The sequence below is a fragment of the Dendrobates tinctorius genome, unplaced genomic scaffold (assembly GCF_039654945.1).
Source record: "Dendrobates tinctorius isolate UK_male_01 unplaced genomic scaffold, ASM3965494v1 ptg000001l, whole genome shotgun sequence".
Taxonomy (NCBI): domain Eukaryota; kingdom Metazoa; phylum Chordata; class Amphibia; order Anura; family Dendrobatidae; genus Dendrobates; species Dendrobates tinctorius.
This window is the reverse complement of record NW_027361669.1, coordinates 11,825,592-11,847,423: the sequence shown is the minus strand read 5'-3', so window position 1 is coordinate 11,847,423 and position 21,832 is coordinate 11,825,592. Positions and strand designations below refer to the sequence as shown.

At 47.3% G+C, this 21,832-nt stretch overlaps 1 protein-coding gene across 6 annotated transcripts in view; it reads right to left on the bottom strand.

Annotated features, from left to right (window-relative positions):
* SIMC1 (SUMO interacting motifs containing 1) overlaps positions 1 to 21,297 on the bottom strand; it is a 126,004-nt gene extending 104,707 nt beyond the window's left edge. For 5 of the 6 annotated variants that reach the window (XM_073566077.1, XM_073566079.1, XM_073566086.1 and 2 more), the window contains exons 1-3: positions 21,142 to 21,297; positions 14,805 to 15,431; positions 14,314 to 14,537 (exon numbers count right to left, since the gene is read on the bottom strand). In XM_073566077.1, the coding sequence (XP_073422178.1) occupies positions 14,314 to 14,537; positions 14,805 to 15,431; positions 21,142 to 21,228 (938 nt within the window). In that variant the 5' untranslated portion in view covers positions 21,229 to 21,297. The remainder of the gene's footprint in view (positions 1 to 14,313; positions 14,538 to 14,804; positions 15,432 to 21,141) is intronic. The other variant, XM_073566088.1, reaches the window with a different exon arrangement.
* Between the last annotated feature and the right edge of the window lie 535 nt (positions 21,298 to 21,832).

Here is a 21,832-nt window from a genome sequence, read left to right as displayed (position 1 = left end):
CTGCCTGGAGAACCTTTCTCCCATATGCGGTCTGATGACCAGATAGCACGTCAAGCTTGTAGTGCTTGCTGAATGTGTCAAGTCTGGCCCAGGTTGCTGCCCTCCAGATTTGCTCCGAGGCGCCTGCTCGCTCAGCCCAAGAGGCAGATGGCCTAAGGGCCCACTCTGCCAGGGGGTATCTGGCAGGTTAACGCCTTCAGATTGGTAGGAGTTTGAGATTACCGAAGTAACCCATCTTGCGATGGATGCCTTAGGTTTTTTTCCCCTCATTTTTTTCCCCCAAAAAAGGATAAATATGTTAGGGTCGATACACCAACTGTTAGTGGCCCCTAGATAGTTATCACGGCACGTCTCACATCCAGAGAGTGGAGACTCTGTTCCTTCTCATTGTGAGGGTTGTCACAGAAGGATGGTAACACTAACTCCTGGGTTAAATTTTGACTAGAGGATACCTTTGGTATAAATGCCGGGTCTAGTCTCCGGATTATACGGTCTTCTCTGATTTGGAGATATGGGTCTCTGGTGGACAGGGCCTGGATCTCACCAACTCTTAGCTGTGGTGATGGCTACGAGAAATGCAGTCTTCCTAGTGAGAGTCAAGATGGGCATCTTCTCACTGGGGACATATGGATCTTTACATAGGGATCTGAGGACGAAATTAAGGTCCCAAGACAGGGTGAGCTGCCTGATTGTAGGGTGTAGCTGTTGTGTGGCCCTAATGAACCTTATTATCCAAGGGTGTGAAGCCAGGGCGTAATCAAAGAAGGAGCTCAGGGCTGAAATCTGAACCTTTAAAGTGCTGGGCTTAAGGCCTTCGCTAAATCCAGGCTGCAGGAAGTTTAGGACGCTAGGGTGGTCAGGGGTACCTGCCATGAAGTCAGACCTGCCACCCTCCAGACAACCTCTTCCATATTTTTAGGTATACTGCAGATGTGACCAGTTTTCTGCTGGCCTGTAGAGTAGCTATGACCTGATCTGATAAGCCATTTGCCCTCAGGATGTCCCTTTCAGGATCCAGGCCAAGAGGTGAAGTCTTGCTGGATTCAGGTGGCAGATGACATCTTTCTTTAGAGGGAGCTTGATTGGGCTTTCTACTGCCATGGCCCCCAGCAGGGGAAACCAGCTTCTTCTCAGCCAGTATGGGACGACCATAGTCACCTTTGCACGGTCCTCCCGGATCTTCCCGAGTACCGCTGAGATGAGTGCCAGCAGTGGAAACGCGTATGAGAGAGGTTCTTCCCAGACCTGGCTCAGGGCATCAATGCCTTCCGGATGGTCTGCAGGGTTCAGGGAGTAGGATCTGGAGACCTTAGAGTTTCTTCGGCTTGCGAATAGATCTATTCCGGGGGTCCCCCAGCGCTGACACAGTTGGTGGAATATCTCCTGATTCAGCTCCCACTCTGTTGGGCAAACCTGCTGTCTGCTCAGATAGTCCACTACCGCGTTCTGGGAAACCTCCAGGTGTATTGCGGTTACAGAGAGGACTACGCCTTCTGCCCAGGAAAATATTTTCTCCACAAGGTCCTGAAGTGGTCGATATCTGGGACCTCCCTGGTGCTTCAAGAACGAAACTGCTGTCACATTGTCAGACAATATTCAGACATGTTGATTCTTTAGGGTAGTCTGGTTTAGTCTTAGAATTTTCCAGACCACATAAAGTTCCCTGAAATTGGAGGATCTGTCTGATGTCTTCTGGCCATCTGCCCTGAAAGATTTTCCCTTCTACATGGGCTCCCCATCCCCACGTGCTGGCGTCACATGCTGCTGGAGAGTTGGTCCATAGTACGCCCACCTGCAGGTTCTTGGGCTGTGTCCACCATCGAAGTGACCTCCTTAGAGGCCCTGGTAGATTCATGGGTCTGTCCAGTGAGGACTGACTGTCCCATATCAAGAGGATCTCCTTTGTAAGAGTCTCAAATTGAACTGAGCCCATCTGACGCATGGAATGCATGCTGTCATAAGGCCCAGAACCTTCATGGCAGCCTTTATGATGGCACGGTGCTTCAGGAGATCAACTGTTTTGTACTGCCTCCAGCTTTTCTTCTGGTAGGAGAGATTCTGCACATTGAGTCTAGGAGTACTCAGAGGAAAATCTGTTCTCTGGTACCAGGTCTGACTTCTGCCAGTTGATAGTCCAGCCCAGAAACTCCATTACTGTGATCGTCCGGTTTCTGTGTCTGATGAGCGTTTCTTCTGATCCTGCTACCTTCTGATCCTGCTACCAGGAGGAAATCGTCTAGGTATGGTATAATCATGATTCCTTGGCTTCTCAGGTAGGCCACTACCTCCGCTACCAGCTTTGTGAATATTCAGGGACTGGCAAGTCTGGGTTGGTAGTTAGACTGCGAACCTTAGCTTCTGGGATGAGGGATGGATCGGGACTTGATAGTGAGCACTCTTTCAGGTCGAGGATGCACATGACAGCATCCCAGTCTATGAGGTGGATTGCTAACCGAATCGACTCCATTCGGAACCTTTTGTACCTGACCCAGGCGTTTAAAGGTTTTAACTTTATAATAGTGCAGGCCTCGCCGGATGGTTTTGTGATGGAAAATAGTAAGGAATAGTGCCCCTTTCTCACGTCTGTCAGGGGAACTGGTGCTATAACAGCCGAACTGACCATATCTTGTAGGTCTGTCCACATGGCAGAGTCCGCTGGGACTACGGTGGGGGAAATCAATCTTTCTGGGGGAGTAGAGCTCTATGCTGTAGCCCTCCACAATGGTTCTGAGGACCCATTGGTTTTGGGTAATCTAGGCCCAGTTTTCCACGAAGTGGCAGAGTCTTCCCCTGATGCCAATGGCGTCATTGCCTCTTGGATCTGGAGGTTGACGCCACCCTGACTGTGGGAGCTCCTGTAGGAGCCTCTGTTTGACCTGCCCTGGCTCCTAAAGTCAGGATGTCTCCTGGAGAAGAATCCTTTCCGAAAGGACTGGGGCCGTTTAGGCTTATCCTCGGGAAATCCTTTGTTTTTGTCCAAAGCCAGCTCTAAGATGTTGTCTAGGGCTAGCCTGAATACTCTTAGGCCCAAGAAGAGGATGGAGCATAATTTGGACTTTGAAGCGTTATCCCCAACCAGGACTTAAGCCAGACAGCTCTCCGTGCTGCATTAGACAGGGAGCCGTTCCTGGCCGCAAATCTTACCGATTCGGCCGACGTGTCTGACAGGAACGCCGTGGCTGATTTCATGAGAGGAAGGGAGGCCAGGATGTCAGCTCAAGGGTTCTTGTTGGCAAGGTGTTCCGCCAACTGACCCATCCATAAGAACATAGATCTGGCCACCGAGGTGGCTGCTATGTTAGCTCTAAGAGCTGCAGAAGTCTCCCATGTCCTTTTCAAGAGAATGTCCGCCTTTCTGTACATTGGGTCACGGAGGCTTGATAAGTCTTCGAATGGAATGGCGGTCTTCTTGGTGACCTTTGTTACTGGGACGTCAATCTTAGGAATCTCCTCCCATAGCCTTGTTTCCTCTGGATCGAAAGGTAAACGACCCTTAACGTCACGAGACAGTACCATTCAACATTCTGCATCCTTCCATTCCTCTAGGACCATAGCCCTGATGTGTTCGCTTACAGGGAACACCATCTGCCTCTGTGATGCGAGTCCCCCGACCATCAGGTCCTGTCTGGATTGTGGCTTAGGGACTTCTGCAATCTGCATAGTGTTTCTTACGGCCTGGACCAACTAGTCGGTGTCCTCCGACTGAAACAGGTACTTCCTGCCCCGGTCATGGCTGTCTGCTGGGATCTCTCCTTCGTCTTCAGGATCGGAGTCCCGCAAGTAGGACCCCTCGTCAGAGATTGGTTCGGACTCCCCAGGCTCTGCCTCCCACCTTGCGTGCTTGCGGCTAGGCCCTGGGCTGGGAGGCTGCTGTCATGAGAGGCTGGACATGGAGGCCTGAACTTCCTCGCATATCAGGGATCTCATCTCTGAGAGGAGGGATGGCTGCTCTTTTATGACCCTTGATGTAGAGGTTCCACAGAGGGTTTTGCCATGGGTGTCTGGGTAGCTTTACGCGACATACAAGGCATCTGATAGATTTTGCTGAGGCCTTGCCGGAGTCTTTAGTCGGTCAGGGGCGCTGCTGGGGTTCCCTTATCCTAATGGCATAAGATAGGGATAGTCAGGTCGGTCCGAGCCCTGTAAGTGGCTGCGGGGCTGGCTGTGGGGAAGGTGGTCTGCGCTAGGCGCACTTACCCTTCAGTCTGCTGGAGCCTCTGATTCCATTGCCGCTGCGTCTTCTGCGATTGCAGCCACTCTCTGCCACGGAGCACACGCTGAAAGTTCAAACCCGGCATCCGTGATGTCACTGGAAGTGACGCGCTTCTTCTCGCGAGAGGCCAGGAACCCGCACACCGGCCACTTTCGCGTTTAGTCACCGCCTGCGCACCTGACGGAGCCTGCTCATGACATCGGCCCCCACCCGGAAGCCCAGCTGCCTGCAGGGACCGTGCTCCATACTGCCTTCACTACGTTCTGATGTCTGGAGCTGAGAGCCTCCCACCAGGAGGAGCGGCTCCCTCCAGGAGCGTAGTCCTGCTCACTAGCCTTTGGGGCAGAGGGACTCCCCACCGGGAAGTTTTGGCCCTGGGCGTCTTGACAGGGGGAAGGATTGAACTGGCCGCACGATCCCCGAGCACTCCAGTAAGCTCTGCGCAGCGATCTCTCGTGTCCCTCCAAGCAGGGACAGGATAAACAATGAGGGAAAGGGACTTTTTAACCTCTCGTGTGCTTTCCTGGCCCTGTAAGGAGGAGGATGTCCTCCATGGTGCTGTCAGGTGGATGTCCTGGAAAAGTCGCTTTCAAGCTTGGCCATGAAAAGATTTGCATACTGTGGAGCCATTTTACTTCGCATAGCTGTGCCAGTCTGCTGTAGATAGATCTTGTTGTCAAGTTCAAAGTAATTGTGGGTGAGGATAGATTTTTGTGAGTGTCACCACAGAATTTGCATCATTCCTGGTGTTTTCCCATGAAGATTCCACATCCATGGTGGCCAGGATGGTTCCTGATGAGACCAGAGTAGTCTCGAAAGCTTGCACTTTGTTACCATCTTTTCAGTTAGCCAGTAGAAGAATATTTAGAATTGAGAGTCCTCAGTGGTTAATACCTTTTAATGGCTAACACAGTACAAAGATATATATCCTGTATGTGTATGAGAACACAACTCAAAAACAGCAGCCATCCGACCACATCATTTGTACTGAGGCTGCCTTACCTGTGACCTGGGCACACCCCTGGGCTGTCCATCCAGGTCACAGCTTTGGAGGAGATTGGCACCATCTGTAGCACTTATCCCATCATAGCTCAGCGAGAGCCAAGTGAAAACAGGAGATGCCGGGGAGCGGAAGTCCAGGGTGAGGAGAGCATCAGGGTCAGGGGAGCGGTGATCACAGCCTGTCATCAGTATTACAGTACAAGCTCACCACTGACCTATTTAGAGCCCAGCAGGGAAATCCCACTGCCGTGCTTTGAACTCACAGACACAGCTGCAGGGGAGGTTTTCTTCTATACATTGAACAGTGTTGCTGGCAGAATGGTGGAACATACTGTATACCAGGGTGGGAGGAACAAAGGAGGATGCACTATGTGGGACCTATTCTACTGTGGGGCATTACAAGATATACAGAGGAAAAAGTGTGACTGCGACTGGCGATCGGTATAGTTACTGATGTCAACAATCAGACCTGTCGGGTCTTGCAATGCGCAGTGGGATCCGGAGTGGTAGTTGCTTCAGCCTATGAAGCTTGGCTCTCTGAACAAGACTACAGCTTTTGGATGTCAGATTCAGGGATCATGAGAACGCCAAGGACTATGTCAGAACTGCGTGGGAACTTTGTTTGCTAATAAATTGGTGAACGAAGGACAGTGTCTTCTCATTATTTCTTTTTAGGTTTTTCAGGTTTCCATTTTGTGAACTACGGCCAATTCCCTGGACAACAGCGGATTCCACTTCTGAGGAAGCTACGGGTTGGCATTTTTAGGCTGGGAAGGGCCCAATAATCGGGGACCTTCCTAGCCTGATTACCAATAGGGGAGACCCAGTTTGCGCCATTTATCAGGGTAAAGGTTAAAAACCCTTTAATGCCAAATCAAAGGCACTAAAAAGGTGCAACTTTATTATATGTAAGGGGCATGTGAAATTATATATCTACAGGACATCCATCTATTTATGTGGGGCCCTATATACTATATGGAGGACTATGGTGAATCTAGGGGAATAGGATGAAAATTACTTTGTAAAGGCTGCAGTCTGCTCTTCCGTGGACCTTACGCAAATATTTTTTTTTTGGAGGGTGAGAGTGGGGCAATTAATGTGACCCTGCTCTATCCACTTCTATGGGAACAGTGGTGTAATGCGTGACCCTGCTCTATCCACTTCAATGGGATCAGTGGGGTAATGCATGACCCTGCTCTATCCACTTCTATGGGATCAGTGGTTTAATGCATGACCCTGCTCTATCCACTTTTATGGGATCAGTGGTGTAATGCGTGACCCTGCTCTATCCACTTCTATGGGATCAGTGGTGTAATGTGTGACCCTGCTCTGTGTTTCTATGCGATTAGTAATAGTGGATTAAGCGGGGGTCACGTTACACCATTGCTCCCATGGAAGTGGACAGAACGGAGGTCACATCTCACATGCAAAAATAGGATTAGATGCGCAGTATCTAATGTATGATACACTCTGCTGAGCTCAATATCTAATCCCATCATGTGATATACTTTGCCCTGTATCCAATTCCAGCGTGTGTTACGCTAAACATATCCAATCGGGCACGTGATACCCTCCACGTATCTAACCACAGCTTATGATACCGTGAGCAGCACCAACTAAGAATCAGTGCTGCCCACCATCCTCGGTCAGCATCACTGGCAGTCACTAAAAAAGGTCTCCACGCTGATCTAAACGTCATCCTTTCACAAGCACCCAGAAGGGGAGGGGATGAGACATCACACACACATGTGAGCAGACCCTGCCCATATTTACTGCAGTCAAAATGTGAAATAAGTTGTATATTAGGTTTTCATGGCAATTTTTAGCAGCTGTTCCCCTGTAGTGTTTTAAAGTGGAAATAAACCCATTTACATTATTTCACTTCATTAAAACAATTGAAAGAAATTAATACTTTATATTTTTTCAATTGTTGAAAAAACTTTGATGGCTCCTCCCTTTAAAAATTCTATAGTTTGACAAACTAGGTGACATCATACTGCCACATGACAGGGAAGAGGGGTCACTCATCACTCTACTCAGGAGGTCTATGTTCAGGAGCTGACAAGTGCTGCTGTCAATATAGCATTTTGGGCCATGACATTGAAACAGACAGACACAAACTTCCGTCCAGGGAGAGATGGGTGAACATAGTTCAGCTAATTATCGACAACTGGACGATTTCTTTGTAATTACTTAATATATTCTGTATTTTCCTACAATATTTTTTGGGATGGACACTCCAATAACCAACTACATTATTTTATACAAATAATCATGACATTTTCTTTGGCGTACTGCATCTTGTAAGTCGTCCTGAATATACAGCTATGGCAAAAATTGAGAGACCACTGCAAAATTTTCAGTTTGTCTGATTCTTCTCTTTATAGGTATATTTGAGTAAAATGTAAATTGCTCTTTTATTCTATAAACTACTGACACCATGTCTCCGAATTTCCAAGCACTAAACTTTGTATTTATTTTCAGAAAGTGATAAATTATCAAAATAAAATGCAGTGCTTGCTGACCTCAAATAATGCTAAGAAAACAAGTTCATAATCATTTAGAAACAATACTAATGTTTTAACTCAGGAAGAGTTCAGAAATCAATATTTTGTGGAATAACCATGATTTTTAATCACAGCTTTCATGCGTCTTGGCATGCTTTCCACCAGACTTTCACACTGCTTTTGGGTGACCTTAAGTCACTCCTGGTACAAAAATTTAAGCAGTTCTTTGATAGCTTGTGACTATCCATCTTCCTCTTGATTACATTCCAGAGGTTTTCAATGGGGTTCAGGTCTGGAGATTGGGCTGGCCATGACAGGGATTTGATGTGGTGGTCCTTCATCCACACACTGATGGACCTGTGTGGCATGGAGCATTGTTCTGCTGGAAAAAACAGAGTTGGGGAACATTGCCTGAGCAGAAGGAATCAACTGTTTTTCCAGGATAACCTTGTATGTGGCTTGAATCATATGTCCTTCACAAAGATTAACCTGCCCAATTCCAGCCTTGCTGAAGCATCCCCAGATCACCACTGATCCACCAAAGTTCACAGTGGGTGCAAGACACTGGCTTAGACGGAGACCTGGAAATGCATATAACCCTTATACGACCAGGTGTTGAGCAAAAATGAAAATTAGACTCCGAGAAGATTACCTTACTCCAGTCCTCTATGGTCCAATTCTTATGGTCTTCGGCAAACTTCATACCTGCCTCTCTTTTGCCTCTCATTGATGAAAGGCTTTTTTCTAGCTTTCTATATGACTTGAGCCCTGCCTCTAGGAGCCTGTTACAAACTATTCTTGCTGTGCACTTCACCCCCACATGCCATTTGCCATTCCTTTTGTAGGTCACTTGATGTCATCATGCAGTTGCCGAGTGACATTCGAATAAGATGACGTCATCCCAGTCAGTGGAGAGTTGTTTTCACACTTTGCCGGTCTGTGGCTTTATTGTCCCCAATGTCTGCTGCTTGACCTTGTTGTAATGGACTGCCGTCTTAGAAATTTTAAGGATGGAGGTAACATGACGCTCACTGTATCCCTCTGCTAGTAAAGCCAGAATTGAGCCCTTCTTTGCCTCACTCAAGACTTTTCAACTCCTTTGGCATGGTTAAAAGTTATTTTTTCATTCCTATTACTTTTTGTTTATTACTAGCACTTGTTTTACCATCCAGCTTGTTCTATTGCAAGAGGACTGTGAACACTACAGCAGGGTTTTTTATACTTTCCTTCCTTAAATAAGATTTGGTTCAGGTGATCACCTAATCAGAAGCACATTAAATAGAATGAGGTGTACTCTGGTTGGAATTCAACTGACACTGGAATGGCTGTCAGACATGTAGAGAAGCTGATTTTTATAAAACTATGTAGTGGTCTTAATTTTTGCCAGAGCTGTATAAATATTCGTGGAAAATGTAGATTTAACAAGGGTCAAAAGGTTGTTATTTTGACTTGGTAACCCAAATGTCCAGTAATCTTATGTGATAAATTATGTATTTAGCACCATTACAGGGTTGGCCACATTTGGAGACTTTAAGTGCATGTATCTGGGCTAAAAACAAATTCTCAATTTGAGTTTCACTCCAAATCTCAGTTTACAGGCTTTGATTTCCTTCTGGAGGAAAAAAAAAAAAAAAAAACAAAAAAAAAAAAAAAACAACACACCACATCCCATAAGATACGAACTCCAAAAAACCCTGTCTGATGAACAAATGCACATCTAGCAGGATGCAGCAATCCTCCACAAAGGCAAGGGGCAGCACAGGTGCAAACTACTGAAAAACAGCCACCCCTTACACCTACCAGATTATGGAGGGGTTGCTGGCTAGTAGAAAAAATTGCACATTGATATGGCTTGAGTAGGACACCAGTCACAGGTAAGTGTGATGCACTGTGTCTGGCTCGCAGCCTATTAATGACACCAATAGTATTATCAGCAGGTAGGTGTGGGGGTGACTGTTTATCAGTAGTTTGCACCTGTGCCGCCCCTTGCCTATATTAGTGTAGGCCTGCTGCATCCTGCTAGATGTACGTTTGTCAGACAGGGTTTTGGGAAAGCCGCGTCTCATGTTGTGCTTTTTTGAATTCTTTAATGTTAGCAGTTTTTGATATTAGTGTTAGGACTCGCAAGCATGAGGATCCTTGACGTGCTTTGCAAGCATATCTATTTTGGCCAAAATATTAAACAATACCTCATTTAATGTATTTATCATATGCATTAATTTTTTGCACTTTATCTTTTGCAGGATGCAGCTAGGCCTCTGTTGGTTTGGTCTATTAGGGCATCTGTCCCTGTGTGGTGCATATTATAGTGCTGGGCAGCACGCCTGCTATTAATGGGTATCATCAATAGGTTGCTAGCCAGACACATTGCATCACACTTACCTATGTGACTGGCATCCTACACAAGCCATATCAATGTGCAATTTTTTCTACTAGGCAGCCAACCCCTCCATAATCTGGTAGGTGTGGGGGTGGCTGTTGTGCATTTGTCATCAGACGGGGTTTTGGGAAGGCCGTATCTTATGGTATGAATTTTTTTTAATTTTTTTATGTTAGATACTGCTGGAGGGGCATGTCAACAGCGCACAGCACCTTTCCCGTGTGAGGTCTTTTACAAATGGAGGAGGCTGATTGGTCACTTGTTCCCCCACCAGCCGCCATTACATAGACAGACGTGCTAATCAGTGTGTACTAACAGACTGTGGCCGACCTCTGTCAGCGAGCTCATTCTGACAGTTTAACAGCAACTTTCTTCCCTTTTCTCAGCTGATCTACAGCAGAGGCGTATCCAGGGGGGGGCAGCCGGGGCATTTGCCCCGGGCGCAGCCGACAGAGGGGCGCCATCGGGCCTCCTGATGCGGCGGTCCAGGGAGGAGGCTCCCAGTCGGCGGCATTCTGCCGCCCCCACACAGATTCTCCCGTTCTCTGAGCGGGCTGTCAAACTGACAGCCGGCTCAGAGAAAGTGCTGCGCGTCGGACGGTGACTGTGTACAAGCGTCTTCAGGTGTCAGAAGCTAGTACACGTGACTCACTTGTTGCTGTAAACTCTGACCGCCGCTGGGCGCCAGCACTTCTGCATGAATGAAGCGTCAGCAGCGTGATCAGGTCACATGATCACGCTGCTGAGATCACACGCCGGCTCTTCACAGGCAAAGACACAGGGCACAGGCAGCGTTGCGGTTGGTGGTAAGTACTCCAGCTCCAGACGGGGTAATGGATCTGAAGACACCGAAGATCAATGGTGGAAATGTAAGGACATGCTCTGGGGGCTAGGAAGGGATGGTTGGGGTCGGGGACGCTATATGAAGTGCATGGGTGGATGGGTGCAGACAGATGCATGTGGTGTAGAAACATATGGGGAGAAGGGGACAGAAATCTGAGGACATTATAGAGGGGATACTTTATGTGAGGGGGGATTTGGAGTGGAGGTGAGGGGGTACTTTATGTGTGGAGGGATTTGGAGTGGAGATGAGGGGGTACTTTTTGTGTGGGGAGATTTGGAGTGGAGATGAGGGGGTACTTTTTGTGTGGGGAGATTTGGCGTGGAGATAAAGGGGTATTTTATGTGTGGGGAGATTTGGAGTGGAGATGAGGGGGTACTTTAAGGATGTGGTTAATTTGGCGTGGGGATGGGGGATTTAATGTGTGGGGAGATTTGAGGACACAACGAATAGTATGTATGAGGAAACAGTATGGGGGATGGGTGCAGACAGTATGGGGAGCGAACGGGTAAATGTATGTGGGCACAGTTAGTAGCAATGGGAAAAAATGTATGGGGGAGTGAGGGTGATGGGATATGTGCAGACACAGTATGGGGAGTCAGGAGTATGTGTGAGCAGACAGTATAGAGCAGTGACGGCAAACCTTTGAGACAGAGTGCCCAAACTGCAACCTAAAACCCAATTATTTATGACGAAGTGCCAACACATGTCAAATGCCCCATCATTGTCCCCTTCATGTAGAAATATGCCTCATCATGACCCCCTTCATGTAGAAATTGCCCATTCCACCACCTCCATCATTTCCTCCACCCCATCACCCCATCATTGTCCCTCTCCCCATCACTGGCCCCCCCCCTCCCATCATTGGTCCTCTCCACATCACTGACAAACACACACACCACACTCACCACACACAAACACACACCACAGCGGCCACACTCGCCAAACACACATCAGCGGCCACACACCTCTCCGCGCACCGTGTGAGAAGCAGGAAGTGCAGCTCCGGATCAGTGAGGCGAGGCCGCGTGCCATAGGTTCGCCATCACTGGTATAGAGAGTGAGGGGGTAAATATATGAGGAGACAGTATGGTGAACATAGAGATGTTAGAGGAGACAGTATGAGGAGGGAGGGGAATAGTGTGAAGCGACAGTGTATTGCAGACATTTTTATTTAGGAGCATTATAATGACACTTCTATCTTTAAGGGCATCGTGTGGAGATTTGCTGCAGAAGACAGGAGAAGATGGAAGTCTGCAGAGACGAGATGTGGATAAAAAAAACTCATCATGGGGTCTGGACAAGAAGAAGAAAAGAAGAACGACTCCAGAGATGACGTCATCTATAAGGTACCTGGATGTAAATATTATTTGTGATACTGACTAATTCTCATGTTTTTATTTGTTAGGAACATTAAAGGGGTTCTCCAGGTTTGTACGGAGTCTGCAGTCATTCCTTGTGACTGCAGACTTCTGAATTCTCACAGTGCTCACTGATCGCTGTTAGGATTCTCTCGTGCCGGTAATTTACATACATGCGGTCACATGCTGACTAGACATGCGTGGCCTCACTCAATGAAAATGAACGGAGCGAGGCAGGGCACATCTAGTCGGAATGTGGCCAGAAGTATATAAAATTACATACATGTGCTAATATATGACCGTGTACTCTTGCCACCGGTACAGGAGAATCCTAAATGTGTGCAGTGCATTTGTTGTGAGAATTCAGAAGCTGCAATGTCAGGATTCAGCTCTGCAGGTTCCAACAGTCATCACATGGACACTTCACTCATATGAGACTTTCATACTTATGGTCCTGTGACAACGAGCTTCTTTTCCTGCTTCTCTCAGTTTTTCACTGAACATTAGGAAGAGCAGCTCATGGGTACAGGACTAAGTGTGCAAATCGCGTGTGTGTGGGGGGGCGCCGGACCGAATTCTTGCCCCGGGTGCCAGAAAGCCTAGATACACCTCTGATCTTCAGTCACAGACTATTAGAGTTGAATGTGCAGGAAGACAGTCTGTTAAGGCAAAACTGCAAAATTCGTGATGAAATCTAATTTCAGAATGATTTTTAGCACAAAATACATGCATTTAAATATAATACACAGCAGGCCATTTTCTCACATTCCCGACCAGGCATCTTTTATTGTACATCCACTTTTAACGGCTTTTAAAAAAAAAAAAAAAAAAATATTTCAGATATTACCACAATTTTTGCCTCTTTCATGGTACACAGGGCTTGATTTTTACATAGTTCTTTTTTGTTGCAGATTAGGGAAAAGAAAAAACCAATACACTTCATGATGCGCAAACATGCTCTAATAACGTGTTATCTGATCCTGCTGGTGTGCTAACCGAGTGTCTTCCATGTGCTTGAATACTATGTTTGATTCCCCATGGCTACAAGTCTCGCAGCTGTTCAACAATCAGAACACATGTGGGGATTGCCCATTTGTTAAGCTATCCCTAGATGTGTTGCGTCTAACAGCCACGAGACATGCAGCTGCAGGGACTTGAACATATTATCGAGCACACCCCCCAATCACTATTAATTATAAAAAAAAAAATTAACTACACAACCAACGATTTTAAAAAGATTTTCCCTTTACCATAGAACTTATTTTTTATATATATTGGCCTTCTTTAATGTGGTCATGGTTAGAAACAGCAATTTCAACTTAATATTTTGATTATTCACCATACTTTCAGTTTTTTTCCTCTTTTTTTACACTGTGCCCCCATAAGGTCTTCTAAGACATTTGGGGGGGGGGGGGGGGGGGGAGGGGGAGAGATGGGACCTTTGAGCACAATACACTTGTTTTACTGCAGATTTCCACTGTAACTGGTGCTAGTGTATTAACATGTTACAGGAGAAAAGCCCTCTTTTCTATGTTCAGTAACGCTGACTGCTTCCAGGACCCTGCAGCTTCTATCTCTACTGATGCCCTAAAGATGATATGATTGCTGGGTCTGGAGGAGGAAGTACAGTAAGTGCTTCCTATTCTTTATACACAGCACTTGTTCAGCGCTGTGTATACAGTGATCAAGAAGGTAGACATGATAATTATATACTCCTTTTCTGTTGGGAGTCTGTTTAACTGCCGAATCTTTGCCCCCAAAAATGTTCAGCGGCTCTACAATGCAGAATAGAACAGATGGCGCAAACGTTTAAAGTCAATGGGTGGTCTTGAAATAGTTAAAGGTGGACAGACCCAATAATGTCTAATGTGTATAAGGGCTATAATACATATCCAGCAGTCCCTCCCTACACCTCAGGGCTTTCTACAGGACCATATCTTGTCAAAACTTGGTTTTTGAACTTATTCAGAAACTACATCTCAATTCTAAAAGCATGTTCTTTCGCTGACCTTTGAACTTTCATGAGGATTTCATAAGCTTCACGGCGGATTGTTTGTTCCTCTGCTCCCAGGAGAATAGAATTGATGACATGACTGATTAAGTCTCTAGGGGGGTAGTGAGCTTCAGATACAAACTCCGACAGGAAATACAAGGTGCCCGGGTGGAAGCTTTCTTCTATGGTGCTGTTTACCAGATTCACACGAGTTAGCGGCACTGGAGCTGGCTGCGAGTTCTGCAATGAAAAACAAACACTGATACAAAGTGCAAGAGTTTTTCAGTTGTATGTAAATAAAGCCTCGTGTGTAATTAACAGTTATAAACATGTCCATTTGACATGAAGCATAAAATGTTTATCTGCTGTCATTGAAAGGAAGTAAAAACTGGTGCTGGTATACGAAGCAAAGCACCAGAAAAACTCATGCCATGCACTGTTATGAGCTGAAATATTTCAATCCACTGACAAGCCGAGATACTGCACCCCATATTAAATAGTGATTACCTTATGGGGAAAGAAATGATGAGTAACTGGAGGCTTCTTGAAGTATCGAAGTTTGTACAACAGTGACTTGTTGACCAGGTCGGATTTGCTTTTCGAGGCTTCTTCGTAGTGCAAGGGGGACTTGTTGACCAGGTCAGATTCGCAGTCTGAGGCTCCTCCAGCAGCTTCCAGCATTGCCACAAATGGAGCAGGGATGGAGCTCTTTACTGGTTGTACTTGGGTATTGGTTTCTGCACTGTCTTGTAAATGTGAAGAGTTTACAGTTGTATGGTTCGTGCTGCTAGTCAAAGGTAGGTCTGCATCCATAGATTCAGGAAGGTCATCATAGGGTAGACCGCTCCTCATACTTTTGGAGGAGCACATGCTGCTGCACGCACTTGACTCGTTATCAGAGTCCCAACTCTCTCTGTTGCGAGACTTGGTCATAGAGGAGCTATTGACCTCTTCCCTTCCAAGGTCCGACCTTCCATGTTCAGACAGAGAACTGCTAGTGCATGGAGAATCAGATATGGCATTCTGCAGAAAGCCATGCGATGAATCTTCTTCATGGCCAGTCAAGTCTATGACATCATCTGAGCTTGAAAAATATGAAAATACTTCGCCATCACCAGTCAAGTCAATGACATCCTGGAAAACAAATTACCATTAACAGGACATGTTATGGGGATTTACTAATCCATTCTATGAAGGACTGCTGGCATGATTGTTTCAGCAGAATGGTACAAGTTTTAGACAATTACAGAAAACTATTAAACTCCTTTAGCCTGGCATTTAATGATGCAAAAAAACCAAAAACTTTATATATTTTGCCCATCTTTGACATTCATATCATATGGCAGTAACATGCTGAACTGTAATGTACCCAGTTAGGATTCCAGTGTGTCAGTAAGTGGCCGTTGTCACTAAACCGCTCATATTTCCATACTTGTGATCATGTGGACACCACTTTCACTTCTTTTTCACTTAAAGGAAAGTGCCATGATTTTTTATTTTTTGTATTAATAATTATTGATTATACTGTATAATAAATTACTTTTAATACAAAATTAAATTCACTTTAAATTTTTATTCAACTGGGGGCTGCAATTTGCTGGTATGTAACAGCTACCTCAAATACGGCACGCTAACTTGGGCTGTCCAGGTCACACCTATGCGAGGAGATTGGCACCATTTTTTTTTAAACCCACAGCTATGTTGTGAGCCCCAGTTTCCTCCTGTCAATGGGGATGATATCACAGGAGGGTGAGGGGCCCCTCCTCCACAAGGAAGCAGCGTTATGCAGAGGCTGCTGGAGAGGAGGCAAGCTGTGTGGGCCAGAGAGGAATGGGGGGCTGCACTATGGAGATGTGACTCTTCCAGGGATGCATGTTGGAGACTTGCTCAGGGATGGGGCGGCTACTTGTATGGGGCTTTCATAGGAAAGGAGTTGGTGTTCCTTGTGTGGGGCTACATGCTTTGGGGCTGCATGGAGAAGGCAATGATAAAGACGCTGCATGCTGGGGGGTCTGTGCAGTTAAGTGGGCATGTTACTTGCATGAGTCTGCATGCTGGGGACTGTTCGGTAAAAGGGGGTGATGTTCCTTGTGTGGGGCTGCGTGTTGGGTGGCTGCAGGTGGAAGGGGATAATGTTGGTCTTGTGTGACTGAAGCCTTTGGGACTGTGTGGGGACAGTGGGGAGATGCGTGAGGAAAGCTCTTTGCATTTTTATCGCTTTTCATGATACAATGAGTTACACATAGCCCTGAGTATTCAGATTTAATGGAATTCGACTCTCCCCATATGTAGAAAAGTCTCAACACCGCCATTTTTAAAGGGCATGTCACACTAAGAGATATCGCTAGCAATATCGCTATAACTAGTGACGTTATAGCGATATTGCTAGCGATATCTCTGTGTCTGATACTTACCAGCGACCGGCTCCCCCGCTGGTTATCGCTGATCGCGCGAGAACGTTCAGGACTGTTTCTCGTCGTCAGCTTCCTGTGGCGCTTCCTGCTGTGAGGACGAGCGACGCGTGGAGCCGGGCGGGAGGACGCAGGATCGCCTCGTCTGACAGGTAAGTAGCGATCCCCGTCCCCAGCGATGTCGCTAGTGAGATCTGCCTATGTGGCAGCTCACTAGCGACCACTTAGCGATGTACCAGCGATCCTGACCGCGTCATATCGCTAGTCGGGATCGCTGGTACATCGCTAAGTGTGACAGTACCTTTAGAGTGGGTAAGGCATTGCAGAAAATGGTGAGACAGTGACAGTGCAGCTGACAAGTCATCAATTTACAGCACAAAAGTGGCCTAAATTACAACAAGCTTCCTTCCGTGACCTTGTACTATTCTGTCAAAATTTAGGTCATTTTTGTGATGTAATTTATGGTGACTGTCAGCTGTGCTGTCACACACCTCCTGGCAAAGCTCCCACTCCTCAAAATGTTGGTGGTGCCAAGACTTGTGTACACATGGGAAAAATCACATTCTAGCAAACCGAACAATCAGCACTGAGTGATTTTTTTTATATTACAAAAAGCGATAAGAAATGTGCAAGTTAAATAAAAAAATAATTTGAAAAGAAAATTAATGTACAATTTAATGGAGTAAACTAAAACTTGAGCGCCCCCCCCCCCCCCCCCCAAGAACATTAAAAAGTCATTAAATTTATAAAGCTGGTATGATTTAATCATTACTTCCTGCACATAATTATAACTTGAGCTCCTCACTCCAGTAACTACATTCTAGCCAGTTCAATCATGATTAGATAGGAGTGTGTATGAGGAGCTCCTGGAATCACCTCCTTTAGGGTCCTGTCAGTGATGACCTGTCTAGATACCAAGTCCTGTGAGGACCCCACTCCAGCAGCTCCTGTCACCTCAGCAATGACCTGTCTAGTGTGGAGGCTAAGGCAAGATCCTCACTACAGCTGCTCCATTATAGTCACTTACCAGTGAGACATCTTCAGTGGAGCTGTTGGAAGGAGCCTCACAGAAGCCACTCCAATCTAGCACAACATGATAGGTGGTGCTGGAATGCAGAGATCTGGGCAGAGGAGCGTATCGGCAGCAATGAGCTGTTTTTGAAGCCTTAAGGCCCCGTCTCACTAAGCAATCTCGGTAGCGAGATCGCTGCCGAGTCACAACTTTAGTGACGTAACAGCGATCTCACCAGCGAGATTGCTGTGTGTTACAGCGATCAGCGAGCGGCCCCCCTGCCGGTATCGCTGATCGCTGCAAGAAATCTCTGGACATTTCTTTTGTCGCTGGTCTCCCGCTGGCCAGCACGCATCGCTGTGTGTGACAGCAGGAGACCAGCGATCAGGAGTAAAAAAATAATAAAAATAAAAAATAGAGTTATTCTCACCTTCCGATGTCCCGTTCAGCCATCCTGCCTCTCTCCACGCTCCGGTCCCAGTGATCCTTTGCATGAATGACCGCGAGACTTATCCCTCGAGACCGTGACATCTCGCGGTCATTCGTGCAAAGGATCACTGGGACTGGAGCGTGGAGAGAGGCAGGATGGCTGAACGGAACGTCGGAAGGTGAGAATAACTATTTTTTATTTTGATTCTATTTTCTACAGCGATAGCCAGCGATGCCGGGCGCTCGGCATCGCTGTGCTGATCGCTGGTGAAGCTGTCTGTGTGACAGCTCACCAGCGATCACATAGCGACTTACTAGCGATCCTGACACCTTCATATCGGTGTCGGGATCGCTGGTGAGTCGCTTAGTGTGACGGGGCCTTTATGGTAGTAGACCACCAGAAGGCTGCTTATCACTGCCCCCTGCCACCATGTTCAAAGCACAGTAATCACACTGCTCCACTCTGATTATTGACTCAGCTCTGCTATATCAGTGTCTCTGCAGGAGCGTTAAACTAAGAACACTATCTAATGCCCATCATGTGTGATATGCCCCAGAGATGTTCATCTAATTGCCATCACATTACACCACTCCTCCCATAAAAGGAGACAGCAGGGTCGTGCATTCAGCACTGCTCCCACGCAGTTCTGTCCACTTCTATGGGAGCAATGATTTAACGCGCGACCCCGCTCTGTCCACTTTTATAGAAACAGTGATGTAATGTTGTTTTGCAATTTTTCCTGAGTACGCTGATACCCCATATGTGGGTGTAAACAACTGTTTGGGCACACGTCGGGGCTTGCAATGGAGGGAGTGCTGTTTGACATTTTGAACGCAAAATTGGCTGGAATAAATCGTAGCGCCATGTCGCGTTCGGAGACCCCGTGATGTGCCTAAACAGTCAAAACCCCTCAATTCTAACTCCAACTCTAACCCCAACACACCGCTAACTAACCCAACCCTAATCATAACCCTAACCACAACTCTAACCCCAACACACCCCTAAACCTAATCCCAACTCTAACCCCAACACACCCCTAAACCTAATCCCAACTCTAACCCTAACCACAAGCCTACCCCTAATCCCAACCCAGCCCTAACCCTAATTCCAGCCCTAACCCTAATTCCAGCCCTAACCCTAATTCCAGCCCTAACCCTAATTCCAGCCCTAACCCTAATTCCAGCCCTAACCGGAAAAAAATATATATTTTTTTATTTTATTATTTGCGCCAGGCTATGGGGGTGATAAACGGGGGGTGTATTTACGTTTTCTTCATTTTGATCACTGAGAGCTTATCACAGTGATCAAAATGAATGGACAGCCGGCAAATTCATGGGTGCCGCTATCTTGGACAATGGCAGGCGCACTGCGCATGCGTCCGCCATTTTGCAAGATGGCGGCTCCCATGTTCCGGATTCCGGACGGCGGGACACTGGGAGCCACAGCAGGATATCGGTGGTACCGGGGGGGGGGGGGGGGGGGGGGGGAATCTGAAGGGGGGGGAGCGATAGGAAGGGGGGGGGGAATCTGAAGGTGGGGGGGAGCGATAGGAAGGGAAGGGGGAGCAGATGATGGCGGCGACCGATCGCCGCCGATCGGTGGCCGATGGGCCCCGCTAGTCAGTGGGAGGGGTCGGTGTCCAGCCATGACCGATGCTATTGCAGTATCGGCCATGGCTGGATTGTAATATTTCACCTAATTTCATTGGTGAAATATTACAAATCGCTCTGGTTGGCTGTTAAAAGTGAAACAGCCAATCAGAGCGATTGTAGGCACAAGGGGGCTAAGCCACGCCCCCTGGGATTAACCATAGAGTGTCCTCTGTGTGCGGGTCAGGTGACTTTTCAGTGACCCCGGTCACCCAACCCGCAGGAACGCTATTTATAGCATGATGCCTACGGGGGCGTCATGGGTTGTTTAGGGGTTAAAGAGCGATGTTCTGCACTGCCCTACAAAGTGGGGCAGAAAGCAAAATCAACATGTGTGTTGAGCTCCTGCAGAAGGCACAGGTTGACATTGCCCATGGCCTAGGCCTCTGTGGTCATCATCACATCCACTTACCCGTCCTTTACCATACGCCTTGCCCAATTTACATTACATATAATATATCCCGATTGAGAAAGCGCTGCAGTTCAACAATGGCAGGAACTTGCCAGGAAGACTGGCCCACCTCAGATAAGCTTCTTAAGCTGCAGTATCAGAGATGCTAGTTCTAATTAAACAAGTTTTTTGCTTTGAGGCACAACTGGAGCACAATAAATGCAGTATAAAATTTCACTGCTGAAAAAACTTGCAGTATTCGGATTGCAGGAAAATTTGCCCACCTCACATGTATTACACTGCAGGAGCACTACGGAAATGAGACCGAGGCCCAACCAAGTCTGACTATGATCTTGATGCACAACTGCTGCAGTAAAAATGGTGTAATCAGAGCAATTTCAGGATTAAGAGGAAACACATCATTAGCCCTGAGAAGGGGCTTTGGAATGAGTTGCAGGCTGCAGCATAAGGGATGTGCCATTCACCCTACCCCGTCCGCAACGATCCCTTCAGCGCAAGCTCTCCTTACGTGCTGCTAATAGCAGTATTACTATGGATCATGGTATGTGGCCACAATCAGGAAGGGCAGTGGGTGTGACGCTGTATCATACAACACAAGTCACATCAATAGTTATTGAAAAACAACGTATGGTGAAATGTTCTCTCCTCCACCTTGCCCCATTTTCCCCACTCGTTGTAAAGTACGATAAACCCGTCCTCAGGTGTCCCAGCAGCAGATACAGTGCTGGCTCCGGAGGGCGAATACATCGCACCCTGGTGCAAGACCCATGCAGTGACCAGGACAGCGACCACCAGCGGAGCGGAGCCCTCCGCCGGACAGCCATACCCAGTGTGGGACATGCTCCTCGCTGAGCAGCCGCAGCTACTTTCACTTTCGTTTCCCATAAGGAGTGGCAGCAGCCCCGGGCACCGCCGCCTCAGAGTACGCACCTGTGCAGGCATCCGCTGCCGCCTCCTCGATGTGGGCGAGTCTTCTTCCGACTCATCCGAGAAGCTTAAGACTATGACCTCGTCCATACTAAGCTCCCTCTGCCCGGTACAAGGCGGCGCTCGGCACAGCCAAAACGTAAACAGAGCGGCACCGCGAGCAGCCGTGATATAGTGGTAGTAGGAGGAGAGCTGCGCGCTGATTGGGTAACTCTACTTGTAGCCACGCCTCCCAAGTGCCAGCGGTGACAGAACTACCTCTAATGGGCGGAAGAGCTACCAGGCGGGAGGAGCCCATACATAGCTCCACAGGGGATAATACATCGTGTACACAGGGCCCCACAGGAGGGGGATCAGCTGCTGAATGTTTTGCTCTGTCATAGAGTCAGCAGAAGCATCTGCACTAAGTGGAAAAGAAGGGGGCCGGTACCTGAGTCATTTACCATTAGAGAGGGGCGAACACAGCAGGGGGCCCCTGTGCAAGAAATGTGTTTGTGCCCCCCTCCTTTTATGGTGACCAAGCTACAGATATCTATATATATATACATACCTTCCAACTTTTGAAGAAGGGAAAGAGGGACAAAGCAAATTCTGCGCCTCACCCCTGAACACGTCCATTTAGTAACTAGTCACACCCATGTCCACACCCCAACTGCACCCATTTAGCACTGCTGATCACACTGACTGGTACTGA